The sequence below is a fragment of the Salvelinus alpinus genome, chromosome 32 (assembly GCF_045679555.1).
Source record: "Salvelinus alpinus chromosome 32, SLU_Salpinus.1, whole genome shotgun sequence".
In the NCBI taxonomy this organism is placed as follows: Eukaryota; Metazoa; Chordata; class Actinopteri; order Salmoniformes; family Salmonidae; genus Salvelinus; species Salvelinus alpinus.
This window is the reverse complement of record NC_092117.1, coordinates 13,920,519-13,932,740: the sequence shown is the minus strand read 5'-3', so window position 1 is coordinate 13,932,740 and position 12,222 is coordinate 13,920,519. Positions and strand designations below refer to the sequence as shown.

Sequence of the window (12,222 nt, the reverse complement as noted above, 5' to 3'; positions counted from 1 at the left end):
TGTTAGCATGTTCCAGAGATTTCTGTAAGTCTTTTGCTGACACTCTAGGATTCTTCTTAACCTCAAAGAGCATTCTGTGCTGTGCTCTTGCAGTCATCTTGTAGGATGGCCACTCCTAGGGAGAGTAGCAACAGTGCTGAACTTTCTCCATTTATAGACAATTTGTCTTACCGTGGACTGATGAACATCAAGGCTTTTAGAGATACTTTTGTAACCCTTTCCAGCTTTATGCAAGTCAACAATTCTTAATCTAAGGTCTTCTGAGATCTCTTTTGTTCGAGGCATGGTTCACATCAGGCAATGCTTCTTGTGAATAGCAAACTCAAATTTTGTGAGTGTTTTTTATAGGGCAAGGCAGCTCTAACCAACATCTCCAATCTCATCTCATTGATTGGACTCCAGGTTAGCTGACTCCTGACTGCAATTAGCTTTTTGAGAAGTCATTAGGCTAGGGGTTCACATACTTTTCCCAACCTACACTGTGAATGTTTAAATGATGTATTCAATATAGACAAGAAAAATACAATAATGTGTGTGTTATTAGTTTAAGCACACTATCTTTGTCTATTGTTGTGACTTAGATGAAGATCACATCAAATTTGATTACCAATTTATGCAGAAATCCAGGTAATTCCAAAGGGTTCACAACCTTTTTCTTGCCACTTTATTTTTGTATATATATTGTATTTCCACAATATCCCTATACATCGTATTACCTGGCCTGTCTGGGTGTAGCAGGCTGTGTAGTAAATTAAATGTCTTTGGCGCCATTACACTAAAACATGTAGGCACAATTTTGGCCTTATCAATGTCATTTGCAAGAAAAAAATATTCAAAGTGTTCTGTACATGAGTTCAACAGCTCAATACTTTCATCACTGTCCAATGTTTCCAACAATTCCAGACATTTTTCATTCATCAATAGGCTAAGTTGTTCTGTTCTGCCACAGCAATATTTTCCTCAGTCACATGATCTTCATTCACTTCACTCACTAACGTTTAATCCTCAAATGCGCTAATTAAGCAGTTTTTAATTACAAAGTTAGTCTCCACAGTTCAATAAATGTCCTTTCCTTTACGAACTGTATATTCCTCCCTTTTTAATCACGTTGTTTTCACAGACTAAACCACAGAAAATAACAGTTTTAAACTTGTAAAAACGGACTTCTTCCAGACAGAATAGTTACTATATACTGACTTACTTGTAGCCAAACTTTTGTTATGTCTAGTGTGTTTCATAACCACGTCTTTAGAACAATTCAATAATGATGAGACGGGAGACAGGAATTCAGTTCAAACATTTATCTAGAAATTATCATCTCAACACACATAACCCCCATGATGCTCTGCGGCATAATCCCAATACATAACACTAGCGTCGCTAACAATCAGTCCGTGCAAAGCCAGGTGTTAGAGAAAATTTAATTTCAATTTACGGTGTTAGAGAAAATTTAATTTCAATTTACTCAGTTGTCTGGGTGGTTAGTCTTTATACCGTTGGGAATTTGAGATTAAATATCTTAAATAATGTATTAATAAACAAACTTTCCAAACATGGGTCTGCTGCCTGACAAATCTCTTGTTCACTGCTTCACCTCATGTCAAAGAAAAAGTCCTGCACATGCACCATATGTGCCCAAGTAAGCAATAGCTTGCGGAGGACTTTTATTTCGACATGAGGTAAGCGGAGAGGAAGTGGACGTTTGGAAAGTTACAGCAACTGACAACCCAACACCTTAGCCATTAGGCCTCCCGATGAGGTCGCTAGGTGATGGGTTAAGGTTGTTTCAATATAACTAACACCTCACAAGCTTAGTTCAACTGTTTACCCTATCAGAACCCATAATATAAGCTCGTTTTTACTCTGAGGTTTGTAAACAATGTAATGGTAAACAAACACTGTATAGCTTCAGAACCCATAATATAAGCTCGTTTTTACTCTGATGTTTGTAAACAATGTAATGGTAAACAAACACTGTATAGCTTCAGAACGGTTTGCTGTTTTTACAATCCCGGATTGCCCTGTTAAGTGGCCTTATTTGAAACAATAACAATTGAATTGCAGTATTTACCATTATATGTACAGACAGTATGTTATTCTTATATAAAGGCATTCTGTAGGCATGATGACTCAACCTCAAGTAATGTGTTTCAAAGGGCTTTTACATTTTTCGAGGATGTGGGAAACAATCTAATTTCGTGTAGGTCAATTGGCCTTGAGATATAAGATTATAGAAATCTTTGTGTAGTCATATCAATACATTTGAGTCAAATTAAATAATACAAATGTAGCCACTAACAGCCTGATAAAACAATAGGCCTTTATTATTTTATCCATTTGTTGGTGGATCTAACATATCAACGAACACCAAATGTTGTTGGACCTAACATATCAACGAACACCAAATGTTGTTGGACCTAACATATCAACGAACACCAAATGTTGGTGGACCTAACATATCAACGAACACCGAATGTTGGTGAACCTAACATATCAACTAACACCAAATGTTGGTGGATCTAACATATCAACTAACACCAAATGTTGGTGGATCTAACATATCAACTAACACCAAATGTTGGTGGATCTAACACATCAACTAGCACCAAATGTTGGTGGACCTAACATATCAACTAACACCAAATGTTGGTTGATTTAACATATCAACTAACACCAAATGTACAATGGCCTCACCTTTACAGTAACACAATATTCCAAGTAGCTTAGGTAGTTAGTAACAAGGTGTTTGTGCGAAATCATATCCTTTGAACTCATTTGAAAATACTCAGGAAAAAAGCTGATATTTTTAAAATGAGGGCAGTGCTCCTGTGGGCGGGAGCCCTTCAGTAGCATTAATTTGCTATTTTTTGCATGCAGTCTGAAACATTTGGATAGGCTCTCCAGGGACTACGGGAATGGGTTGTGTCGTCAGCTTCACCGCTGCAGCGCTTACCCACTTCAATCTGTAGTGCTTTTTCTGCCATCAGAGAGCTGGTGTGTATGTGTGTGTGTCAGTTGGGTAGGGGGCACCAGTTCAAAACCATCTTCAAACATTCGCTTACAACCTATTGTGCTGGACGTGCTGCTTCAAGTGAGACAGGATCAGTGCCGTTTTTTTTCCTGTCACTCAAAATAAGTGATAATGCACTCACCAGGACATTGTGTGAGTGTGAGGCACATGTGATTTCAGCAATCTGGAGCCAGTAGGCTACTACTGTTGCTCAAATGAAGGTCACGATGCACAAGCAGATCACCGATTGTAACAGATCACTATCTCGTACAGTATACCAATGTGCTGTAGGGTAGCAATAAGCTATGTGGAATACAATGTAAGATTTCAGACAAAGCACCTCTCTTTTGCCAGAAATTCCATTCAACTAAATTATAAAGTGAGAAGTCACGATTTTCAGTTATGAGATTCCAGTGGGAATTGCATACTGCTATTCTCTCATAATTTGCTAATAGCGTACCTGAAACCACACAACTTCATGAGTTCAAAAGTTAAAATAAAAAACATTTTCTGCGATAATAGACGCTGAAATAGGTTTTACCGGACCACTGGCAGTGTGAGAAGTCATCCAATTTGAGCCTTTTGTAGCCCTGTTCAGGTATTCTAACTGAAGTAGCCTACTTTCAAGGACCTTTAAAACTGTAGGCCCTCAATATACAAGTACCACTATAACCAAAAGGCGGACATGCTGGGAGAATGTCCATCTCTAGATTAGGCTACCTGAAATGCAATCCCCACATGTGCTTTGAAAGACAACCTAGATAATCACATTTTCATTAGGCATTATGAAATCTATTAAGTGTGTGTGTGAAAATGTTCACCTATTTCCTCCAATTAATCGGTTGAGAGTCGTGTTAATATGATTACATAGCATAGGATCGGTCTTGTAGGCTATCCCATATTCACTGTACACTCAGAAAGATGATTGTGCTGAGGCGTGCGCATCTAATTGATAAACAGCGGCGTGCGCATCCAACTGAAGACCTTGTCTTCCTGTACACTCAAACATCCCGTCGTCACTAATTACCACAGCCACAAAGTCATAAACCCCGTCTATTTATACAATTCATCTTCATAACATCTGGATTTTAAACCTAACGACAATGATAACCCTTATACATAATCCTAACCTTCAATTAAGACCAATAAGCCATTTATTTAATTCATTTTTGCTATAGACAATTTTGACTTTGTGTTTGTAGTAACTAGTGGAAACCCAAACATCCGGATTCCAAAGTCATATGACTAGCCGCCAGCGCAGTGTCATTTAATAGCCTCACAGCTAGCAGCACACTGTAACGTAGCAGGTAACCAGTGAGTTTCGTTAATTTAACCATGGCAACATTGGTGGGAAACAGGACAATGGACATCAACGGACCTGCTGCGGCAAGGACACACACACAGGCTGTGACCAGAAACTACATCTCACAACCAAGGCTGAGTACGTACCTAGCCAGAACAAATGTTGATTTTTCCATAGCTTGGTAACATTAGCGAGAAAACAAAAACGCACAGTGTCTGTGAAATATCCAATATAAAACTTGACCGACTATCACTGTAGGCGACATAAGCAAAATGCAAAAAGGAGTGAAATGACTAGTTAGCAAGCTAACATTAGCTTATGGGCCCAATTGTTAGCATTAGCTCGTTAGCAAACCAGTACAGTACGCGGAGCTGTTTTGCAAAAGTCTAAATCATCTTTGCTTAGATGTTATATGCAATTCAGTAATCAGTGTTTAATAATAGTTACATGCATATGTATAAAGCTATGTACTCTGTTGGACTAAATCAAGCGTTATGCGAACTAGATTAAGCAAGTTCAACTACCGTCAGCTGACTGTTCCTGACTGAATAACCGTGAAACGGTAGCGAAATATATCGTGTCACGCATTCAACGGCTTTAGCTACTTTTTTTTAATACACTGCAGCCTTCGATTTTGCTACATTTCTTGGAAATTGTAACTATCTAGTTAGCTAGCTAATTGTATTGGGTTGTGGATTTGTGGTGTGGAAATGATTTATAGGAAGACATGAATAGTAACAGATGGGTTGATTATCCTACTCATGTGACGTAATCACGTGAGAGGCTGCAGGAGAGGATGTGTCATGCATTCATTCATTTTTCATCGATTCGTTCCCTATCCTTGCTATAATTTACATACATATTTTTAAACATGTTTGACTGACATTGCAAAGAGTAAAACTAATAGCCAGTCCATGCCCCATTCTAAAATATGTGCAGTGCCTTTCATGTCCCCCTTATTTCGTGTAAAATGTGGATTCTAAAAAGATTAAAATACAATTTCAGGTGTCCTTTACCTTAACACAAACATATTTTATGAACTTTATTTGTTTTCATTGGATGTAAGTGTTTTTTATCCATGTCCAAGGATGTTATTCATCAACTTCTACATGAAATAAAAGCCATCAAATAATACAACATTTAAAATCTCTCATCAAAAATTTTTGTTCATGAATATTGTATTTAACATGTTCTGAGTCCCTAATATCACTTTCCACCCTTTTAGTTTGTATTAATTCTCCTTTTAAGAAAACAGCCCCTTTCCACAATGACATCACATTCAGGAAGTGTCATTGTTTGTTGAGAAAATGATGCTGTTGTTTTTTTTCATGTTTCATGATGCTAGTCTCTCACTCATACATTTCCACCCTCTTAGGCTAAATTATAGAGAAAATTTATCAAATTCATTATGCTATCTTAATAATCACCCACAGAGCTATGGATAATTTAGGCTCCACATTTCCACCTTGTTAGGTTCCACCATGTTAGCATTATGCAGTGACTGTATGTGATTATGCACCTAACAGGGATTTAACTGCCTGAGTGAGCCAATATGTTTTTCTGAAAGTCAAACATGTCCATTTTTCTGATAGAATACCAAAAAAGAAAAATATATAATTTTTCCCTCCCAGAAGTTGAGGTCCAAAAGGCACCGGATTGTAGGAATGAAATTGGCTCCCAAGATGTAGCCTAGCCATCAGCAATTTGGAAAATTTGACTAACGTTAGTATTATCAACGTACTCAGATTAATAATAACAAATTATGACCAGCTTTATCAATTAAACTGGAGCTTGTAATGACTTTTGCTTGTCAGTACAAAATACCTGTCTGCATAGAATTTAGTGTTGCTAAATTTCTAACTAGCGTCCTTAGCTAATAGTTTCTTTTTGCAGCTCAGATTCATAAATTTAAAGTAAAAACAATATATTTAAACACTGATGAAATGGGCCTTTGATGTATTCTTCAGCAGCGGCCAAAGTAATTAATACAGTTATATGAAAGAGAACATGTAGAGAAATCATATCCCCATGTTATTATTTCAGGAACAGTTAATGGAGTCACCATCCATCTGTGATATGCCTCCATCTCAGAGGCCTTTTAACAGGGGTGTATTGGGAAGAGGGTGCCTTTCAGCCATCTTTTCTTCACCAGGGTGTGAAAATAGGCATGGCCAACATCCAGCTGTGGTGTGGAATCGGCTGTCTCTGATTCCGGCTAAAGGCAGGACTTTAGAACCATATTGTAGTCTGAATTCAGCCTCTATCTGCTCTTGGTGACATGTGTGGAAGGACATTAGATGTAGGCATATAGGCTTATATTGTATGTTTTGAGTTTGAACATAAAATGGTAGCCCATAGGCCTGCCTGTCAACATAACAAAGGAGTATATCTATGTACATCTCTGTAAAGGACAAGACGCAGCATAATGAGCAAAACGAGTGACCTAAGCAAATGAGTGTTGTATGATTGTCGGTGCCCGGCGCGCTGGATCCAGTATCTTAGAAACGGCCACCCTCCTGGGCTTTTCACACGCAGTGTCTAGAATTTACGAGAATGGTGCGAGGAACAAAAAACATCCATTCAGCGGCAGTCCTGTGAGTGAAAACAGCTCGTTGATAAGAGGTTGAAGGAGAATGGCAAGAATTTTGCCAGCTAACAGGTGGTCCAAAAACAGACAAATAATGGCGCAGAACGACATCTCGGGAACGCACAACTCGTCAATCCTTGTCACGGATGGGCTATTGCAGCAGATGACCACACCGGATTCCATCAGCTGAAAACAAGAAGATGCGGCTCCAGTGGGCACGCGATCAGCAACACTGGATAATTGAGGAGTGGAAAAACATCGCCTTGAACATGACAGCGAGTTCAGTTTACTTGAGTGGCATGAGCAGTTCCCAGACCTCATTTCTATAGAGCATCTTTGGGATGAGATGGAACGGGCTGTTAGCAGCATGAATGTACCGGCGTCCAATCTGCAGCAACTGCACGATGCCATCGTGTCAGCATAGACCAACATCCCTGTGGAACTTTCTGACACTTTGTAGAATGTCACAAATAATTCAGGCTGTTCTGGAGGCAAAAGGGGGTCTGACCCGGTACTAGATGGGTGTACCTAATAAACTGGCTAGTGAGTGTACATGTAGGTTAGTTTATAATGGAAAGCGGCAATTGTTCATGATCCATTTTAAGTGGCACTTTTCAGGGTGGGAAATGAACACCTTGTGCCATTCTTGTGATGTTGCTATTCATTGTAAATGTCTGTAGGCCTATGTAGCCAAATTGTATCTATGATCGTATGCTATCCATTTGTGTTTTATATGTTCTATTTATATCTGTAAATTAACCAATGTTATCAAGCCACACCCGGCCAGGATTACAGACACCTGTGTGTCCTTTGACACTATATATACTAGTGACCCGCAGTGTTTGTTATACCCTGATGAAGACCGCTTGTCTGTCAAAACGTTGGTCATTTAAATATTGCGTGTGGCTCCTTTTCTTTTTCAAGGGAAATGAACACCTGCCAAATGCAGGTAGATTTTGGCATTGGCAGGTAAGAATGTCCTTTTCACCAGTCACGTTGGCAGGTGGTCAAACAGAATTCGGGAACAGTTAATTTTTTTTATTTTAAAAATCCAAAGCCCAAATGTAGAAGTTGGTCGAATTGACCTGAAAGACCTATTAACTGTCCTTGTGCTTCTTGGCTAGTTGCATCGTTTTGTTCACATGCTAGGTTGTTTTCCAATATTAGTTAGAGTTTTCTACAACAGAGATTCCAGCCTCTGAAAGACACGGAGTGCCATTACCACGGAAAAGGCCCTCCCCTTAAAGGGGCAGCTGAAAATGTCTCACCTGACTGACTCATATTTTTGTATTTGCTTAAATCACTGAACAAAAGGCGCTTAGAAGACAGGCTTCCATTTGAGCCAGGTGTCTATTTCCTTAATGCACACAGCTTTTTCTCATTTTTATAGTTAATTGTTTAATTCCTGCATTCACTACCAGCATTTTAATGTCTTTATTTCCTGCACTGTGTGATCATTTACACACTGTCATGTTTCTTTTGTCTTAGTTTGCCTCTATTCAAAATAAAAAAATAAAGCTTTTTGACAGTTAACTAGAAGTTCTCAGTGGCCAATTTTTTTTTACCAGTTATTACTGAATTATTTAATGTAAATAAACCTTGTAAACATTCATGGTAACCTCGTAAGCAATTCATTTAGACCCGATGTTTATTTAAAACTGGCGTTTATTTGCTGAAATGTGTGCTGTTGCCTGGCTATTAAAAGGGACAGGCAGCTATTTGAGATTCAGCGTTTAATTTTATGGTATTTGTGCGCTCCTAAATATCAACTTATGTACTCCTTGTAAAAAATGTCAGCATTAGAGCTGTGAACTAATAATAATAAATAAGCTGTATCACAGCATTTTGTGGCAGGGCAGGTACTTGATTCTTGATGTTCAGTTGTTTATCTGTTTTTGCTATTGTCTAAATTATATCTTTTAGCATATTGGTTAAAAGATTTGGGTCACAAAAATGAAATTGAATTGAGCAATATACAACATTTACTTTTTACTAGTAATATTTTTTATCTTAGAAACAAACATGCTCATCCGGTACTTGTGATTTTTGGTGTAATTATGGCAAAAATATTTTGGCTCGTCAAATCTACCAGCCACTCAGATTAGATTTTTTTTCCATCTAACAACAGTGGCTGGTGGACCAAAAAGTTAATGTCCCACCCTGGGCATCTTATGATAATCACAAAGTTTTAGCCTTTGTGATGGTTTATAATTTCCTCATTGGAATCTTGCCCTCATTGGCTGTTGGGGAAATTACCGTTTCTTACTACCATTTTTCATCAGTTTTCCACTACCCGAAGCCTGCCTCACCCTTTGTTCATCCTAAACTTGTTTCTTGGAAAATTTGGTCTTGCTTCCCCTAGCCTTGATTAACTGAAATACATTGAAGAGGTGTATTTAAGACCACAAAGGAAAGTAGGCAGGGAGGGAGTCTTACTTGAGGAGAGGACTATGATCACGACAACGAACTAGGCCTTAGTTGATATTTCTGATCTAAATCAATGAAGAACCTTTCTTGAAGATGTATTTAAATATGTATGTTTCTTGTACAGACAGGTTTTCAGGACATACACAATATTCCTGCTGTAGAAAATAGCTGGAAATACGTTTTCAATATGAGATTTTGACTAAACGTCTTTAGCCTAAAGACTAAAAAGATTCCATGTGCTAGTCCGACACTATATTTAGGTTACAATAATAAGCTCTGATTTGATATTTACCTTTGCATAGGAAATACAGGTAACTAACAAAATAAAGTAAACACCAACATGCGTGTCTTAATAGCCAGAACAGCTTCAATGCGTCTTGGCATAGATTTTACAAGTGTCTGGAACTCTATTGGAGGGATGACACACCATTCTTCCACGAGAAATTCCATAATTTGGTGTTTTGTTAATGGTGGTGGAAAATGCTCTCGCAGGCGCCAATCCAGAATCACCCGTAAGTGTTCAACCGGGTTGAGATCTGGTGACTGACACACACTTTTTAAACCCCCTATGCTCCTTTGAGACCCCTCTTTCAAACTCACGGAGATCTCTTCTTCCAGCCATGGTAGCCAAAATATTGGGCAACTGGGCATTTTTATACATTACCTTTTTAAAACATGATGGGGTGTTAATTGCTTAATTAACTCAGAACCACACCTGTGTGGAAGAACCTGCTTTCAATATACTTTGTGTCCCTGATTTACTGAAGTGTTTCCTTTATTTTGGCAGTTACCTGTAGATGGTACCTCACATTGCCTCTTTGTCTATATCTCACTGATGTTCTTCACTGTCCCTCATATATTTACACCTCAAACATGTCCGATCATAGAGCTAGCCAGGTGGTATTTTTCCTTGAGTATCAGAGGAAAGCATGGACTAAAAGCCTCTTAGCAAACTGGAAGGAAATTACTTAATGGAGCGGAGGCCATCTGAAAGCTAAGGCGAAGATGCTGCTTTGCGTTGTAACCCTATTTCCCTCCCATCCTACTTTTTAAATGTCCCCTCTAATGTTGGCATGCCAGATTGAACCATTTTTCATTCTCATCAAACATCATACTGAACAGCCACCATTCAATGCGTGCTTATAGTCCGGGCAGCAATTTGAACAAATCATTTTTTAGAAAGCAGTTTAGCCTTCTCTCTGTTATTTTAGTGGTGCATGAGCTGGCACATGTTTTTCATAAGAAGGCGTCCTGTTTTTCTTCTTTTAATTCTTTTTGAAACTGGTATGAAAATAATGACAAACACCCTTTTTCATAAATAATTTAAGATGGAACGCAAGATGTTCATTGCCTACTATCATGGTAATGAGTTGGCATCCTTGCAGTACCATGCGTGCCATAGATCCAACTTTATTGGGAGAGGTTGGTGGGTAGCCTATAACCTGTACTTTCAGAGACTTGGTTCAAAGAAACCATTTCCCTGGGGTAGCTATATGAATGCAACCTAGGCTATAGGATCACAATGTTCCAATGCTTTAGATCCAACTTTATTGGGAGAGGTTGGTGGGTAGCCTATAACCTGTACTTTCAGAGACTTGGTTCAAAGAAACCATTTCCCTGGGGTAGCTATATGAATGCAACCTAGGCTATAGGATCACAATGTTCCAATGCTTTGCAGTACATCAGTGAATGAACAGGCGTCTGAGCGAGGCAATGAAAATATTCAATGAAATGGAGGAGAAATCAACAGAGGTGTACAGCAAGTCTTTGACTTTAATTGTATAAAGGTCCTTTGTTGAAATTGACTTGAGACAAAGGTAATTAACCCAGTGGATGGCTTCCCATTGTTTTAGTTGGGCACAGTCAGTGTTATAAAGACATTGCACAAGGCAGACTATTTCTTTGTAATGATGTAGTAGGCTAATGATAAGCAAATGCCTCCAGATGGTACGTAGAAATCATTTTCAATGTACAAAACCCATCCTAAACGTATTTCTTTGAACAATTCTATAGTGTTCATTATTTGTCTCTGCAAGTATTTAAGCAACTGGCTTGTCAGAGAAATATATACTTTCTGTGGACGTTTGTCTTAACATGAAAGAAAATGAACATGCCACATTTATTTTTGCATTTGTATGAGGAGAAATCCATCCGAGTTGAGACATTTCCTCAGCTTGGTGTTTTTCACATTTCTTCACATGCCTTCCTTAGACTGTAGTGAGCCTTTATGGAGAAGTGACAGGCCAGTTTATTTTCCATGTCAAGAAATCTCCTCTGTTGCTCCATTGATCACTTCCTCCAAGATCAGAATAGTGATTTCCCCTTTTCAGATACAACATACAGTAAGTGGCTACCCTTTTAAATTACCCAGTGAATTTGTTAGAATTGAAAGTACTATAATCTACTTAGTAAATATTCAGTGCATTTCATGACTGAAATTGAATTCAACCTTCCTTTGCTCCTGCTGACAATGAGGGACCCAAACTGAGCCATCTCTAGACAGGTTAGGCTACCAAGAGAATGACGAAAGGCTTCTTGCCCCTGCAAATGGCTCTAAACTATTGCTGTGGCATCCTTCTTGTTTCAATCTGGGCTCTGGGGTTATCCAGCTGCCTCTCTGTATAGGTGTCCCCCATCAGTATGCTCCCCACCAGCAAAACTACCCCACAGATTAGTGTTCCCACCCTGCTAGCCAATTCTCCCCTGGTCTGAGCCTGATTACGTGCTTCCCAATCAATGCAGTCAGGTGGGGAGTCCTCTTTCCATATTGGGGCCATCTACCTGCAAGGTTAAAAGCATGCCCATTTGATGGGGTTGTCATCACTACGAGCAGCATTGTTAGAAGAGCTGTATGTTAGAAACAGTGGTGAGTAGAAGGTACTGGCAAATTGGACA

At 38.8% G+C, this 12,222-nt stretch overlaps 1 protein-coding gene across 1 annotated transcript in view; it reads left to right on the top strand.

Moving 5' to 3' along the window:
* Positions 1-4,217: 4,217 nt before the first annotated feature.
* Positions 4,218-12,222, top strand: part of atp6v1ba (ATPase, H+ transporting, lysosomal, V1 subunit B, member a) — a 44,420-nt gene continuing 36,415 nt past the window's right edge. Inside the window, exon 1 of the mRNA XM_071380522.1 lies at positions 4,218-4,451. Coding sequence (XP_071236623.1) covers positions 4,346-4,451 — 106 coding nt within the window. The 5' untranslated portion in view covers positions 4,218-4,345. The remainder of the gene's footprint in view (positions 4,452-12,222) is intronic.